General features: G+C 40.8%; 1 protein-coding gene across 2 annotated transcripts in view; it reads left to right on the top strand.

The window, feature by feature from the left end:
• The window catches only part of SLIT3 (slit guidance ligand 3), a 486,134-nt gene that overhangs the window by 412,401 nt on the left and 56,635 nt on the right, over nt 1-17,098 (top strand). For both annotated transcript variants that reach the window (XM_048319827.1, XM_048319828.1), the window contains 2 exons: nt 2,934-3,097; nt 6,920-7,044. In XM_048319827.1, coding sequence (XP_048175784.1) covers nt 2,934-3,097; nt 6,920-7,044 — 289 coding nt within the window. The remainder of the gene's footprint in view (nt 1-2,933; nt 3,098-6,919; nt 7,045-17,098) is intronic.

The raw sequence follows: 17,098 nt of genomic DNA, 5'->3' as shown, positions 1-17,098 counted from the left end.
AGTTGAGCAGTTGAATTTTACAGTGCAATAGTGCTCTCCAGTTTCTTAAAGAGAATCCTGAAACTTTTAGCAACCACAATGAATTTTTTCTTCACATGCCAGAAAAAGCTGTGCTTACTCAAACCAAGTCATATATAATTGAAAATAAATGCATTTTGAGCTCCTCCTGATATATAGATCTTCAAGGAGAAAGCATGCACTTGGAGTCAGTTTGAAAATGATAGAAGGAGTTGCTACCCATCAAACTCTTAAGGCATGGAAGAACAAAAATTTTTCTTAACTGTGCAAGGTGTGTGGCTGAGGGTGGGATTGGTGTTCTGGCAGAGGCGAGCTGAGTACCAGGGTGTGGATCAGGATGGTCAGCCCAGGCCTCCTGTGTCAGGACAAGGGGGACAGCAAACTAGCTTTTAGAATTGCAAAGAGATGTTTGTGTCGCATAGACAAAAGTACAGATTTTAGTCGGACACTTTTGCAGCAGTTTTGAGTTGGTCTGTAATTGGAAGAACAAAAGGGAAATCTAGATGGTCGAATCACTTTCTCCATAGCTGTTTAAAGCCTGTAGGAAAATATTCACCAAATTTATTTTACGTCGTAAACATCATCTCACTGAAATGGAAATATTATAACAAACTGTGTGGCTTTAGCTCACTAAATTTGGAGGTAGGTTTTTATGTGCTGTACCCTGCTTTTTTTACTATTTATTACTTTATTTAGTTGAATCCTATAATTGTCTATTTAAGCCATGACTCTACTAATGTTTTTAGTCCAGGGCAATGATAAGAATGCTACAGCACTACTGTAGGATCAAGTATAATGTTACTTTAAAAGAATCCAAAATCTGCTGGGATGGAACTGGCATGCAGTTCCTGTCGTTGCTGTCCTCACCATTCTTTGATTCAGTGTCCCAAGTACTGCCCACGCACAAGCTGACCCTGGGGCACTCCAGGAATTCCACAAACCCTAGGGAATGGATGATGTTGGGTACAGCAGGTATTTCCAACATATTTCCCATACAATGGGATTCCTAATCCTGCTGAATCGTCTTTACTCAAATTTTTATTAACTACCTATAAAAATAAGCTGTCCTGTCCTCTGTTTTTCAACATTATCACAGATAGAGTTTTTTAATTGACTTTATTCAGAGTTGCCTCTGAAACAAAATAAGTGTCTGAACAGAAATATCTGCTCAACATTTTGAAAATGCTGCTGGTATTTCCTTACAAGGAAATTCAGGGTATTTCCTTACAGCGCAAGATATTTTTACCTTCTGGAAATATTTTGCTATAATGGGCAAAGAAATCAAGAAAGTATGTTAGAACTCATGAATTAAAATCTGAGAATTATCTCTAGTTCCTAGAAATAATTTTTTTAAAAATTAAAAAAAAAACCAAACTCAACCCAACCCAACCCAAATTCTAGGCAAAAACCCCAAAACAAAGCACAAACCACAACCAGAAGTGTGGAAGGATACATGTGATAATTTCTGAAGTTGTCAACAATGTTATTAGTAATCATTTCTAGTGACTGTAGAGCAACTGTATTTCTAATGTAGTTTATAAATATTAATTAACATGGTAACAAGCTTTCCGTTGTCCTCCCACTCACATTTTGTATATGGCAGTTGCTCAACACTAAAAATTTCTCAGCTTTCACTGCTGCATTTTGTTTGACCTTGGACAAGTGAGCCAGTTGATCACAGTTACAGGGTGAAAAAGTCAACCCAGTAGTTTTTTTCCATTGTAAGCAATGGATTTACAGGAGGAGTGGATGGATATTTTTTAATGCAGAGCTGCAGTACACATTTAATTTTGATGAATGAGCCCCAGACAGGGTTTGAACCTATGAACTCTCATTATGAATCTGTCTAGGGCACAGTGGGTTCATTAGTCACTCCAATAGAAATGTATCAACAAATTTACTGAGGTTTCTGTCTTAATATCCTGCCTGATATGTTTTTATTTGAAAGAAGCTTGAGTTTAAAGTAGCATCTTAAAAATAGTTTATAGCATATGCAGAAATTTTAAAGTCTAAAAACCAATTTGAATCATTGTTTTCTTTAGTATCTCTTCCTTGTGCTATTCTTTATTTAGTTTATTTTCCTCTCATGGCAATTCAGGTGTTGTACAGCTGAAGTCTTACATTGACTTTGAGCAAAATAAATAAAGACTTTCAACATAAATTTCTTCACATTTTCAACAAATAGTTGTCTTCAAAGTGACTTTTCTGAAGTCTGAACTTTGTAATTGACTGATTTCCTGAGAAGACACTTTCTTTAAGAGAAAGAGAACTACAAATGAGTAAAGGTAGCACCTAAATTTAAGGTTAAAAGGTTGGTTTTCTTTTGGATAGATGTCCATGAATAAAGGGAAAATTCTCAGAATTATAATTTCACTGTATAATTGCATCTTCTTCAACTATTTGACCTAACTCAAATGATGGGTCAAGCAGCAAATGTGTTTTCAAAGTCATAAATAAACTTAGCAGACACTGGATTGCAGTTTGGAAAATGGAGGTATCCTCTGGATGTGTGCTTTGTCTGGTGAGGAGTCATTAATGTGGGCCATCAGATCCAAACTAAATTACACAATTCAGTGTTAGAATATGCTCAGGAAGGACAAAGAATTAAATAAAGGGAATCAGTGTGATAAATTTGATGAAAGCAATATGTCTGGTGACATTGCTCAAGCACCATTGTTTGAAAGAGGGATTTCTTCTAAGGTATTTACACAACTTTCCTAACTAATGATGGGAAGAAAGGAGAAGAACAGGAATACTGCAGGAGATTAATCTAAAATCCTTCTGAACCCTCATCAGATCTTTCCCACATTGTGAAACAAAGCGTCGCTGTAGAAATGTAGAATAAAATGTGCCTCGGTGAGATCAGAGCTGTTATCTTTGCCAAATAACCTGTGCTCATTGCTTTGCACCCCAAGGGCTCTGGGCACCAACCCCCTGCACTGCGACTGCCACCTGCGCTGGCTCTCCGAGTGGGTGAAGGCGGGATACAAGGAGCCTGGGATCGCCCGCTGCCGCGGCCCCGAAGCCATGGTGGACAGGCTGCTGCTCACCACCCCCACCCACCACTTCCAGTGCAAAGGTAGGAGCCAGCTGGGAGCCTCTGCCCTGTGCTGCCCACAGGGCTTTAGTTTCACACCCTTGGTTTTGTGCGTTCGCAGGGCAGTTGGGTTTGGGTTTCGTTTTCTGAACCGTCGCGTTCTTTCCAAGTTGCGTTTTCTTGTGTTCTTCCCCAACGTGCAGGTAACTGCTCCACTGGCAGGAAAACCAGGGAGCCTCAGAGCAGGGAGTGTTCCTGATGCTCACACCAGGTTATGTAATGGCACGTTAGTATGTAGGGTGTTGTTAGAACTTCTTGGAACAAATAATTTGTTTTGGCCTGTGACTTACCCCAAAAAAATTGGGAAAATAAGAGTTGTTATGAAAACATAGAGAACTGTAGTTATTACACACATTTACATGAAAACTGAGGAACTGAGAATTCTTCTGGAAAGCAAATATTTACCAAAAGTACGTTTTCATCTGCTGATCTGCAAACTGTTCCCATCGGCTGTGATTCAGAAACTGCAGATTATGGAAAACGTGTCATGTCCGAATTCAGTGTGCATTCATTCAGGAGAGGGCTGAGGTGCAGCTCTGAACAATTTGGGGTACTCAGTGACAGGAGTGTACTGTGTTAGAGAGCAGTCAGGCATGATAAGGAGCACACTTTCTGTGGATTAAGTAAGGAGCTCATTAGTGAGTTGAGATTAAGACGTAGCTGGATGTTCTCATAAAAAAAAAAAAAAAAAGTTAAGGAGGTTTGCTTAGCTTACCAGCAAGTACTTGAAGATGGAGCTATGTTTATAGTGGAAAAGATGGATCAGTAGCCGCTCTTAGAAATGGAAATGAGGGCATAAAGCCTGTTTTTATGTCTCTCAGAGTGCCATGCCCATTTACACTACTGCCTGGCAGGGTGATTTTATAGGTGCTGGAATTAAACTGCTGAACAAACAAATGATGGTGTTGGGGTGAGTTTAAAACACAGGTTCCCAAGGCTGAGCTGAATTTTATGTCCTTTCAAATATATCTTTAATAACTGTAACCTTATAATTTAATTACTTTGAAATGTCAGTCTCAAAACTATCAGAACTCTGACCATAATTGTCAAACCGCAGACTTTGCAATAGTCTCTTAAATGTGAAGTACAAATATAATAAGTACTAAAAATACCAAATAATGCACTTGTTCCCATGACATGAACCAAAGAAAATAATTGATTTTGTACATTAAACAGGGCCTGAAAACTTAACCAGAAAGAGAAGTTGGATGTCTTCTTCATTCTGAACCTGTGATAAATCAATAGTTATACTCATTTTCTCTCTAAACTAAACAAGCAACTCTTAGGCAAAAGATAAGTAAATCTGTGATCCAGGATATTAGATGTAGTTGTATGCTTCTTATGTAAATATTGGATTGGTCCACTAGAAAGCTGGTGTGCTTTCTAATATCCTAAAGGTCTCCATGGCTTGCTTTATCTCAACAGAAAAGGAAAAAAAATATGTTGATTTGGAGTTGGTCTTTGCACAAGCAAAATCTGTGGAGGGTCTGGACAAGTGGCAGTAAAGGTCAAGAAGCTCCAGGGCCTAGAAAAATTCACCTTTGCTCATCACAGTACAAATATTTTGGAAACCAGTAAATGATTTGGCAGTCTCACTGTACCCCTTTCCCATTTCAGGGAGTGCTGAGCCCCAACTCCCCAAACCCCTGGGTCCCAGCATCAAGAGTGTGCCCATGCTGGGCTGGGTACCTTGAGCTGCTGCACAGAGGTCGCGCTCAGATGTCCTCTGGGACCTCCAGGAACTTTTACATTAGGAAAAAGAAAAAAGTATTTTAACTTATTCTTGTTAAAAATATGGGTTTAGCCTGTGACTAAGCAGGAGGTTATGTCTCAGCAGAGCCAAGAAAATAAAAGTGTGTTATGTGCAAGTCATGCAAACTCAGCTCTGCTTTTTATTAACTTGCCCTCCCAGCTATGCAGTAGAGGAAAGGAATGTGCTGGGCTGAGGGCATTTTGCTATATGGATTTATAAATCAAATCCACAAGGGCAAAGTAATGAACTACTTAACTGCTAGGAACTAACACTGTTCTTATTAGCTCCTACATTGATTGGCTTTGATCTATGCCATAGAAATAAGTGGAAAATGTACATGTATTATGAAATAAATAAATAATAGAACGAATTTCGTCTCACTGACCTCTAAATCTAAAAGAGCAACACTGCTGCCTGTCTCATGAGCTCTCAGAGGAGCCACCTTTGTTTATTCTTTGTATATTTTACCACGAAGACAACTGTAACTCAGATATGTCACATTCCAGCCCCGCTCATTGCCAGGAATTCAGGTGTGATTTCCTCTTGCTGTCCTAACTCCAAGGTAAAAACATGTATGGCATGTAGGTAGACATAAACACAAAGATAGAATAGGATGACAATAGTCCTTTATTTAATTTTGGGATTTTTTTCTTCCTGTGTGTTTTTCCCCCATTACTGCACATGGCACTCCCAGTCAGTCCCTGGTGGCACCACCGTCACTACAGGACCAGGACACAGCCCAGGTGTTGTCCCCTGAGACCCTTCAGTCCCCATTCCTGCCATGTTCTTACCCCTGCTGGTGCTCTGCAAGTGTTCAAAGTAAACAGTGAAGGTTTATTACTCATGCAGGATGATTCAGAGCAAATCTCAGACTGGAAGGGATTTTTTCATTCCTAGTTCTAACTCATTCCTAACTCTGGAGCTCCACCTTCTCTTGACCATCAAATATAAGCTTCTTTTCTTCACTTTCAGGATGTTTCACAATTTACTCCTTCGTACCATTTATCATGCAGTAACAGAAGCTCTGTGCCCACTTCTGATTAGTAGAGGACCAATTTTAAATTATTTTTAAATACATTCCCTTAAAAATGAAATAAAATTATGTTAAGGTCTTTACTGCCTGATATAATTTAAGCCACTTTAAAGTGCTAGGTTTTATTTTTTATACATAAAAGCCAAGGAGTTAATACTTATTCATATTTGAAATGTAGCCACTTGAAAAATCACTGTGTTGTAACTGTGACTATACCTGTGACTATACCTGTTACTATAACTGCCTAAATTAGCTTTCTGTAAAATCTCAGCCATAAAATATTGATTGACTTGGGACCCCAAATGTAATTAGTGTTGTTTTAGTCTGTGTTTGTTTTCCTGCTCACCTACATACTTCACTACTTCTCTGGAAGATTTCTGCTAAAAATATGAGGTTTATTACATGGTTTAAATATGGCCATGTGTATTTACCTGCATATATTTACATCTGTGTATATTTTGCTTTATTGCACTTTTCTGAGGTGGCTCAGTGTTGATCATTCTTCTGGGTAGGGAAGAAAGTAAGTTTCAAACTCTGTTAAAATTAAGGATGGTAGAGAACTTTGCACCTAAATATTCCCATAGGCCTCTAACTAAATCTGTCTTGTGCATGGTTTTTATTTATGTTGTTGCATCTGCACTTTCATTCTTGTTATCAGCCATAGAAATGTCAGGTTACAGTTCCCTGGGGTTGCTGTTGCAGGATTTCCAGAGCTGAGAAAAGGAAAAATTGCTGAAAGCCATATATATATATAACCCTCTCCCTGGAGGTTCCCAACATGCTTTTTTCAGAGCATATGTTTGCATCTTCAGGAGAATATAAGCATCATTGAGACTTGCCTAGCACTTGATTTAAGTACTTAAAGCCTCTCTGATCCCTGGGAATCCCATGGTGTCGTGCAGTGCACCTGCAGTTTGTGCATTTGCGCCAGTGCTTAGGAAAAAACGTTTGTGTGTGCATGGGAGGCTTTAATTTTGCAATCCAATTCTCTGCTAATGCTCTGTGCTTGCCTCTCCAGAGCCGGTGGATCTCAGTGTTGTGTCCAAGTGCAATCCCTGCCTCTCCAACCCCTGCAAGAACAATGGGACATGCAGCAGTGACCCAGTGGAGCTTTACCAGTGCACTTGCCCTTTTGGTTTCAAGGTATGACTCCAAATGAGCTACACGAGAAACGAGGAACTGTTCCCCTTCACTTGTGTTTTTTTAATTGTTGTACTGTGAGAAGTTAATTTTACAGGCACCTGGCCTCCAAAGTTGCCTTGCTCAAGCAGGTTTGTGTGTGAATTTTCACCTGTGCCCTGCTACAAATTTCGTCCCCTGCAGTTGGAATGGCTTTGCTTTGTGCTGTGACTACACAGTTCATCCTGAGAAACTGGCTCTGGCTGACCCTCTTTTGAGCAGGGTGGTTGGACTTTACAATCTCCAGAGGTCACTTCCAGCCGTGGGCATTCTCTGATTCTGTGATGTAGATATCCATGTAAAATGGCAAGTTGGTTTTATCCTCCTTTTAGTTTTTTTTTTTTTCCAGCAACAAGATCACCATTTCATAGGCTTCCAGCCAAAGGGAAGGCAGTTCAGATGAGAATGAAGGGCCAGTTTGGTCCACAGTGACAGAATGTTGATACCTGGTAGTTTACACCCACCTTACACAGACTGATGAGCAGAAAGATGATCACTGATCAGACACAACCCCTAAATCAGCTGTCTCTGAATTCAGAGCACTCATGTCCATAGAGGGATCTGCAAATACGAATCCTATGGATGCCAGTCATTGTGAGCAGTGCCAGCTTCCTGATAACACATTGGGAAATGGAGAAAGGGTCACTGAGTAAAGCAGTTTCTTCAGTAGTGATGGATAACTCCCCTTGTTCACACTGCACTGTGAGAGTTTCAGGACACCAGGGCACTGTCTTAGAGCTGATGGAGCTGGAAATCTAGCTCAGGAGTCAGTAGCTGAAGGATTAAGTATAAGTAATAAATGAGGCATATGATCTGTTCACAGCCTGGGGGGTTTCAGGTGTTATGGCCAAAGTAGGCTGCATCCTGCAGATTGGGATTTATTTGCCTCTTTGGATATTTCTTACAGTCCTGGTCAGTTGAAACAGATGCTCATAAAACACAAAGTAATAAGAATTATAGGGGAAAAAAAGGAGGGCAAAACCAGACATAGGTGTGGGAAGTAAGCACAAGTATCTCTGTGTTACATTTCAGGTAGGATTTAGGAATTAATTAGTTCTGATGATATCACCATTTCCCTTCTCTGTTTGCCTGGGATACATCCCAGAGTAATTGCAATAGATCCCTGAAACCCTGGCAAAGGGAAGATATAAAGCTTATTTCTTCTATTTCACCCAGTGCCCCTACACTTAGTACTCAAGGATAATAACACTTCCCCTAAGTAATTGAAAAAGGCATTGGAAATTTCCTGTAATTAAAAATCTTTCTACCCACTGGCATATCAACCAGAAACTTTTCTAGGATTTAAAAGACCATATCATCAAAAATCTGTTTACCTGAAACTACTTGATAACAACCTGTTTATCTCCTCAGGTTAACAAGAGAATGGTCATTTTAATTTGATTTTTAACATAAATTAGGTGGAATTCTTCAGGTGGGAACTTGAAAAGTAAATTATTTCAGAACCAGCAGGAAAACACATAAATCTTTGTGTATATCTTACTCTGTAAGACAAGTATCATGGAGCAGGTGTCCAGGTTATTCTAAGTAAAAATGTGTTATGAGTATATCTTCTTTTTTCACCCTTAGATTTTTGTTTGCTGGTTGTTCTTTTGGTTTTTTGCTGTATTCCTGATTCACAAAGTCACTGGTATAGATGCATTTATACTGCTAGAAGACACAGTTATGAAGGGAAGATTTATCTAAAAGAATAATCAAGAATAATCCTCTAGTTTATCAGCACACTGTAGTGTGCCTTAAGCCCCAGGATGCATCATTTTCCTTGGAAGGGTTTTGGCAAATGCCTGATGTGATTCAGTTTAAACATCTCACAGAGCATCCAGCTTTGCTCCTCTCTCACTTTCTCAGGTGACATCAGTGTGTGAATGCAAACCCCAAAACCACAGTGAGCTTGTAAGCACCAAGCTGCCAGCCAAGCGTGGCAAAAAGCAAACAGAGCAGGCATGGCACTTGGAGCAGGGTTTAAAAATACTGACTGGATAACAGCTCAGGGAGAATTGGTGGAAATTTAATAAGCAAAAAAAGAACTGTGTGTCTTTACCACAGGTTTTTGAATAAAAATGAAATATGACAGGTCCAAATGCAAACCATATGAAAGGAGCACTCTATCTACCACGCAGTTCTCCACCAGAGATTCATGCTAATTCAATAACAATACCTTGCTTCCTTCTCACCAGCCAGCACCAAACAGCTCCATCCATCTGGAAGCTATTTCCCAGACCTTGATAAATTGCCCTAAATCTGCCCTCTCAGCATTTGTTTTTCCTTGTTTGATGTAGATTTTCAAAAAATCCTGTGTGGAAGAGTGCATCAATAAAGTGAAAAACCCACCCTTTTCCAAATTTAAGCTGACGGCTTCATAATGTTCCCTGGACAGGGACAGACATTACAAGCAGCTTTCTGGGGTTCCTGTGCTCATGCCAGCCTTCAGAAAAAAGGGCAGCTAGCAGAAAGTCACCTAAGTTGCCAGTTGCCAACGTGGTGCCTGATGAATCAGGATGCTCTACCAGTTAACTGCATTCTCAAAAGCCTGTGGTCTGGTTTTCGCTGTCACACTGATGACAGTTCCATCTCTTACTTTTCATGCTCACAGAGATGGTTTTGCTATTGAATGTACATCTTGTGGGGCTTTTAGCCATATGTGGTGCTGCCCTTGATGGTTTGGGTAAACTCAAAATGAGATAAGTCATGGACCACCTGAGCTGCGAGGCCAGAGGGCCCCAGTGGTGTTTGATTAGGACAGAAACAGAGACTGCTCACTCAGGAAAGGCCAAGGCTGAGCTGATAATGATCTTTGCTGCTTCTCTTTCCATGAAATGAGTGATGAATGTGCTTGTTGAAGATAAGCCATGGTTGAAACAGTGCTGTTGTGGTTGTACTTTGGGGAGAAAGCCCCAAGGAGTGGGATATGGCACCTCTAGCATCTGGCAGGCTCATGAGCAGGAGCTCCAGGGTGCCACCAGTGCTGGCAGGAGCTGGCTCTCCATGTTACACAGGCATAGGTGTCATTATCCAGTGGGTTGGGGTTTTTTTCTCTTCTCCATAGCATTCTTTGAATGATTATTTAGATAATATGTGTGGTTTAGATTGTAAAGTCTGATTGTAAGTAGAGAGATGGAGCTTTCTCCTGCTGGAAATGCTGCTGGCCACCTGTAGAGCCAGTGTGTGTGAGTGCAGCTGGGGCTGGTGCATAGATAACAGGAACCTACAGTTCATTTATTCTGTAGAGCATGTGGCTTATAAGTATTCCCATTGACATTGCAAAATTGAGTCCATGGGTGTTGGAATTCAAGAGATTAATCAAACTTGCAATCAATAAGCCATTGAAAAAAAATTCATTTGAATAACTAGCAAAAACTAAGGTGAGTGAAACCAACACAGTGTATTTTGCCATTGCTGTATTCTGAAAATGCCCTTTTGGAGTTTTTTGGCTGATTTTTGTCTTTTATACTTTCTTTTTCTTAAAACTGAGGTAGCAACAAATACAGAATAATTTGCTTTCTTTCAAATAGAATTATTTGTAGAACTGGGGAAAGAGTTTAAAATACACTTTCGTTTTGTCTGAAATGAAAGAACATTGCCAACCCAGATCAGGAAGCCCAGTGCCTGCCTAGGAATCTCCACAGCCTCTCTGATTGCTCAGGTAAAGGAGCCGGAGCTGCTGGAATGCAGATGTTTGTCACCTCTGGATTCTGCTGTTACTGACAGCTGTCTGAAATGGAAAGTGAAGATAGGTAAAATTGGCACAGCTCTTATCCCACACTCCAGGCACCAGATGCTGATGCACATCTATGCTCTAAGTTTTATCCAAATCTATTCACCTCCCTGTTGAGTTCAGCCAGTGTCCTGACTTCTCTTGCAGCACTGCAGTGTCTTGAGGGTTCAAGCAATTTCACCAATCATCCAGAATGACAGATACAATTGGAAAAATCCTGGGTAAAGCTCTTGGGCTTTGGAGAGACAGCTTTCTTTGCAGCCAGACTCTTGTGGTGGGAGGCATTATAGTGAAGCCAGAATGGTATTTAGTGAGGAAGCTGGCTCCAAAGTTCTGCTAGGAACTTGGCTCTTCCCCCTCCTCACCCCCAACGCCTGCTTTTCATCCCTGGGAACAAGGTTAGAAATGGCAGAGCAGGATGTCTCTGGGGTGTGGGGGATTCACACATATCCTGTGTTTGCACTGATACAAATTCTGTGCCAGCACTTGAGGGGGTCAGTGCAGCTGAGCAGGAGCCGTGGCTGCTGAGCACAAGGCTGACAGAAGGTTTCCTCAGCACTGCTCCCGTGCCACTGGTGCTGCCCTGGCTGTGGGGATGCTTGTGGCCTTGCCTGTGCTTGGAGCACGGGAAGTTTGCTGTATTTGCACTTTGCCACGTCGAGGTTCTGCAGCATGACACAAATAATCTGTGAGAGCCCTGCAATAATGGCAGTGTGGGGAGGATTCAACACAGAACTCAGCTGTTCAGCACAGTTTGCTCATCTGCAGCTACCTGGGGCAGCTCTCACAGCTCAGGGGCCAGACTGTGCCTTTATTCCAACGGGGCAGTTTCTCAGTGATGCTGACTCGGGTGGGGTTGAGTAGATGTAACCCAGGGTAGAGTTTGGCTGCTGCTGCCAGGTTTGTCAGGCTGATTCTGTGTGCAAGCGTAGCTCTGTGCTTTTGTCTCTTTGGCTCTATTAATATATACGTGTGGCTCCCCATGTGCATACTTCAGCACACAAATAACTCCCCAGGCTGGAGTGGCAAAGGGAGAAGAAATTGGAAGGGGCTCTAAGCAGCCTGCCCTCATCCACATGAGCCAGGAGAGCAAATGCCTCTCTCTGCCTCCATGTATTGCTCTGCCCTGGCCTCTCTTCTCTCCCGGTGTCAGGGTCGGGGGAACAGGCACTGGAATGTCAGCTCAATGCCAAGTTTTCATGTAGAAGGAATCAGTGCAGCAAAATGCTGGTGGTGTGAGGTGGTTCTGCCTTGAACTTTCATTCTAATAAATTCTCCTGGAGTGTGTGTTTATGTGATCTGGGGTGTTTTATTTCTGTTTGATCATTTTAACTATACTGAAAATGCTTATTAATGAATGTCGAAGAAGCATTTTCCGCTCATAGTAAAATAAGAGAGAAAGCCTTTAGGGATGAGAGGTAATGGGTGGCCACATAAAATGAGTAGATCTGTATTTATGTGTGGATTTTTAGGGCAAACACCAATGTCAGCAGTAGGTGGTTGCAATTTCATATAAAGCTCCTAGGGCAGAAAAAACTGCAGAAATAACTATATTTTCTTCCATGTGCTTATTCTGTAAAATTTACCATGCATCAGTCAGACTTTTGTTACTTTCTTTTTGCCCTTTTTGTTGTAGTAGGTCTAAAGAAAATGGAGATTTCCATGTGGAAGAGCATAAAATGAAAGGCTTAGGGAGGGATTACCGCCCCAGTTGCTGGCTGAAGGCGTCGAGGCAGGAACACACCCACCACAGGCCCTGTAAAAACCCACTCATGTAGTGTGGCAGGCCCTAATGAGGGCTCTTAACAGTAAAGCTAGCTCTAAAGAAGTATTTCCATTTTTGTTAGGCCAACAAGAAAGCAGATGTTGAGCAGCTTCAGGCATTTGCTCTGTTTGTGCAGTGCTGCATCAGGAGCTGAGCAGCTCAGGGGGATGGGGAGCTGTACCCACAGGTGGGCACTGTCATGTCCCTTCTGTTGGATGAACAGTCCAAAAGAATCAGTGTGGATTATTCCCCTTCACTTTGGTTTTACTACTGTTTTCCTGGTCTAGTTCTAAATGAGTGACCAGACTTCCAATCTTTCTTTTCCCAGGGTAAGGAGAAGTTTTTGTTGGCGTTTAGTCTGAATTTCAGGCTCTTGTTCTTATGTTTGTTTGATCCTATTACACTAAATAAAAATTTTTCTTCCTCTGTGGTTTGTCTACCTTTCAGGTGATTTCTGGTTGCTATAACTCTGCTTAATCAAGTCCTGTTTAACCAGGTCTTAATTTTCTGCATCCCACCATTTCTGCACGATTGAACCAGTTGACGCAGTTGGCCACAGCTGAAAATCCTTATTGTAGATTTCCTTGTGATTTTCTGTCATCTGTTATCCTTGAGGCTTTCTTGGCACCGATTTTACTCGATGAAATGGCTTTTGGGTTTCTTTTGTTGTCCAAGAACATGACCAGAGATTTTCCTGGGAGGTTGATTGCCTTATTTTCTCCTTTCCTGTGGTGATGATGGAATTGATGAAGTTGCTATAAGCAAGCTAAGATGAAAAGAAGAGTAAACCCACTCCTGTTAATAGAAATGATCTAATGCCAGACTCATTTGGGAATTAGATTGGGATTAGATTAGTGTGTGGGGGTGAGTGCAAAAACACTGCAGGTAAGGTTGTCCCAAAGCTCTCTGACCCCCGTGGTCCCTGGGGTCCCCTCCTGCAAAGAACCTCTGAAATCAATATTATGCTCTTGCTTGTTATTAGAGTGGTCATGCTTCACTTGTTTAGTAGTCTGAAAAATTCATGTGCACGTTTGATTCTGAAATCACTGCTGCCTGCCTGGGTTACCTGCCGGTTCAGCCCACTATCAGATTGATACCAGAAAGGATTGCTGGTGTCTCTGAGCTGGAAAACCTTGTAAGGGAAGCTTTGCAGATCTTCCATGAGCAAAGCAGATTACACTGGCATTTCTGCTGAAATAATGTGTACTTCAGTGTGAGACCTTTTATCAGCAGAGAGCTGTTGCAAACCAAACGCCTGCATCCTTAACAAACAGGGAAGTGCCAGCAGAGGGTTCTTCCAAGGGACTGTGACTCTTCCAGCATATTTAGCTCTATTTATTTCAGAAACCCAGTAAGCTTTTTGGAGAGATTTTTTAATCACATAATCTCTGCCTCATGTTAGGCTTCATTGGGTTTCTGCTTGTAATGTGTGCCTCCTCTCCAGGCAGGCTGTTCAGTAGCTTAAGTATTAGGCATAGTTAATTTAAAATACAACAATTATATTTTATTTTATTTCTTAAATCATATTGATAGTATTTTTGCTATCTGTATAAATGTCCAGTCTTTATAACTTTCTCTACAGAGTTCACATTAAAAAAGAGGCACTGACTTCTGGTAGTATGAAAGGGAAAGTTTATTGTCACTGCAAAATATACTTCAAAATAAATTGGCACTTAAGTATTTTGAAGGTACTAAAAACAGTACCTTCAGTTCTCATTCCTGAATACTGGTTGAATTAGAGACTACATCGGAAATATTCAGTGTTGGATTTACATCAAATATATTGGGCTGTATTTTATGTATAGAGTCAACCCTCAGCAAAATTAACTATTTTCAGTGCCCCTAATTTTCTTCTGCGTCTCCCAAAATGTTCACACAATGGTCTGGATCAGTCAGTTGTAACCTTGGAAGCTCTAGAGTACATGCCCCATCCAGTCTGGAACCTCTGGACTCATTTCAGACATGTGCTGTGTGAATTGACTCCGTGATGGATTAATGACATATCTCCTGTCATTGATTAAAAGCCCAAAAGACCATTGAAACCCAAAGTGCTTATGTGAGGAGAGGTTTAGAAGGGCAATCAGGATTTACATGGTAATTAATGTAATTACAAAATAAACCTCAGATGTCCACAGAGAATTAAATTCCATACTCATAGGAGAAGAAACAGAGTTTTTAAAAAATAATATGATGAATCCTTGCACTTTGACTTTGACAGGCATATTCTTGATTACTAGCTGGAGAGGTAATGGAAGGTGTATTATACCCTGGAGGGTCATAAATCTTTCTGATTTAAATAAAATGAGGCTTAAGAGGGCAGAGCTTGCCTAATTTTCTATAAATTGACAATTGTGATTTATTAACAAGGACAAGGAAGTCACTAAGAAGTGCTGCTGCCATGGCCAATTATGAATTATATATATGCCAGATGAAGCTAGACTGGTACAGGAGGTAACTACACAGTGCTGAAGATGGTGGGGTGTAAATATTGTCTGTATTTTTACTTTGGATAATAATACTGAGAAAGTTTGCAGAGGGAGCTAAATCAGCTGGGTGGTGGGAGGGGCAGCACAAGAACAATATCAGGGTCTCTTCATAAGCTGCCTTTTGTGCCATTTAGCAAATAGTATTTCTCATGTTTATGAGCAGCAGGCAACTCTGCTGTAGCATGGACGTGTCAGTGTAAGTACAGGTGTATAAACAGCGATACTGAACTGAAAATACAAATCAGATTATGCTAGGTAAATTCAGATTTATATTAAAAAGCTTTTATTCCAAACTAGAGGTGGGTGAAATAAATTAATTTTTCACGTTAAATCAATTGGCTTCTAAACAGCAGTCCTCAGAAGGTACATTTTTATTACCCTGTTGGGACGGGTGACTGAAGAGAAAGAGTTAATTCATCCCCAGTGTGAGTGGGGATTCATCCCTGAGGTGTGGGTGTCTATAGCAAGGTCTGTGTTCAGAAGGAGGAGTCACAAGATTTTTGCGAACAACAGATGATCAAAATCTTTCAACTTCCACCTGGCAATCTGAAAGCAGTCTGATCCAAAATTGCTGTGATATTATCCATGCCTTGCCAAATAATTTGTATATATGCCTAAGCAGATGGATCTGACGTATGCCCTGCCAGCTCTTCGAGTTGCTTGACCTTGCCAGTGAGCATCAGATACATCTTTTCCAGATTGAGGCTTAGCCATTATGTCCGTGGCCAGAAAGAGCATAAACAAGGAAAACAGTATCACCTGGATCTACTGAAGAGCTTTGCATTACTGTGTGTGGATAACAGGGCTGTCTGCATGTATCTGAATATCAGTGCAATCAGGAAATCAGTTTCAAATGACCTCACTGGTAAAATAACAGTCATTCCCAATGCTGTATGGTTTAGCCCTTCCTGTAAAAGAATTTCAGTTAATTTTACATTTTGAAGTTAGTTCCACTCTTCACACAGTTTACAACATCTCTAATTACTTAAAGGCATTCCCTTCCCAAAGCTGTGTTCGCAGGGATCGCTGAGGTGTCCCTGAAGTCCCTCATGCTGCAGTTAGCACCAGATGCCCTGCTAGCTTTCATGACTGCTGTAAGACTTGCAGTACATGTAAAACTTCTTTTTATGATCCCATTATAGCAAAAACTGGGTTTCCCTGCCTTGAAAGCCTCTGAAACACACAATTGTGAATAGAACTTGAGAGAATTTTCCTACCAAACTTATAACTTAGTGTGTTGGCTGTGAGGCTGAATTCATGGTATCGTGTTTCCTTGGTCAATTATGCAAAATTATTCTTGTTTCTTCTTTGTGTTTATGGTTGCTAAATGTATTTATTACAGGGAAAACTGCTGAATGCCTCATTCTTTTTTCCCAGCTTCATTTTCTAGCGGAATTGAAGTTAATGTGATAAAACTTAGATTGCGAGACATCTCATTCCCGTCCTGGCCTGGAAAATTTCAATTTACCTTCCAATTTTGACTATTTTTGGCAAAGGGATAAAGGTTTCAAGTGGTGAGAGAAGTCACTGGTAAAAAATGCTATAAGGTAAAAATTAGCATCAGTTTATAGCTTATTGGATAGCTGCACGGCACAGCTTCAGGAAAACCTTTGATCAAAGTTCTCACTTTAATAAGCATGAAAGAAGTAAAACTCAAAGAAAAAAGCTCCATTCAAAAGTTCAGACTGAATTCTCTTTCTGTGCTGAGTGTCTGTGTCTTCTATTGTTTTTGGATTTTTCCCCCTCTCCTTTCCTCTCGTCCCATCCCATCTCATTCTTTTATACAAAGCATCAGGAAATCACTGTTACACACCACATTTAGCCCTTCCCTCTGCTGTTGGACCTTGCAGGTCTGAATTTAAGGGCAGGTCCCAGGCACATCCAGGTGTAGTAAAACTCAAGTGCATGTATCAACCTAGATCAGAATAATTCAGAAAACTGATAAAATACTTGCCATGCTCTGCGGGAGCAGAGCACAGTCCAACAAAGTGGCTGCAAGTGTCCCATTTATTCTTCATTTCCCAGGATTAGGAG

This window comes from Corvus hawaiiensis, chromosome 15, assembly GCF_020740725.1.
Source record: "Corvus hawaiiensis isolate bCorHaw1 chromosome 15, bCorHaw1.pri.cur, whole genome shotgun sequence".
NCBI classification, from domain to species: Eukaryota; Metazoa; Chordata; class Aves; order Passeriformes; family Corvidae; genus Corvus; species Corvus hawaiiensis.
Note: the sequence above shows the minus strand (reverse complement) of the source record. Positions and strands in the feature narration are given on the sequence as shown.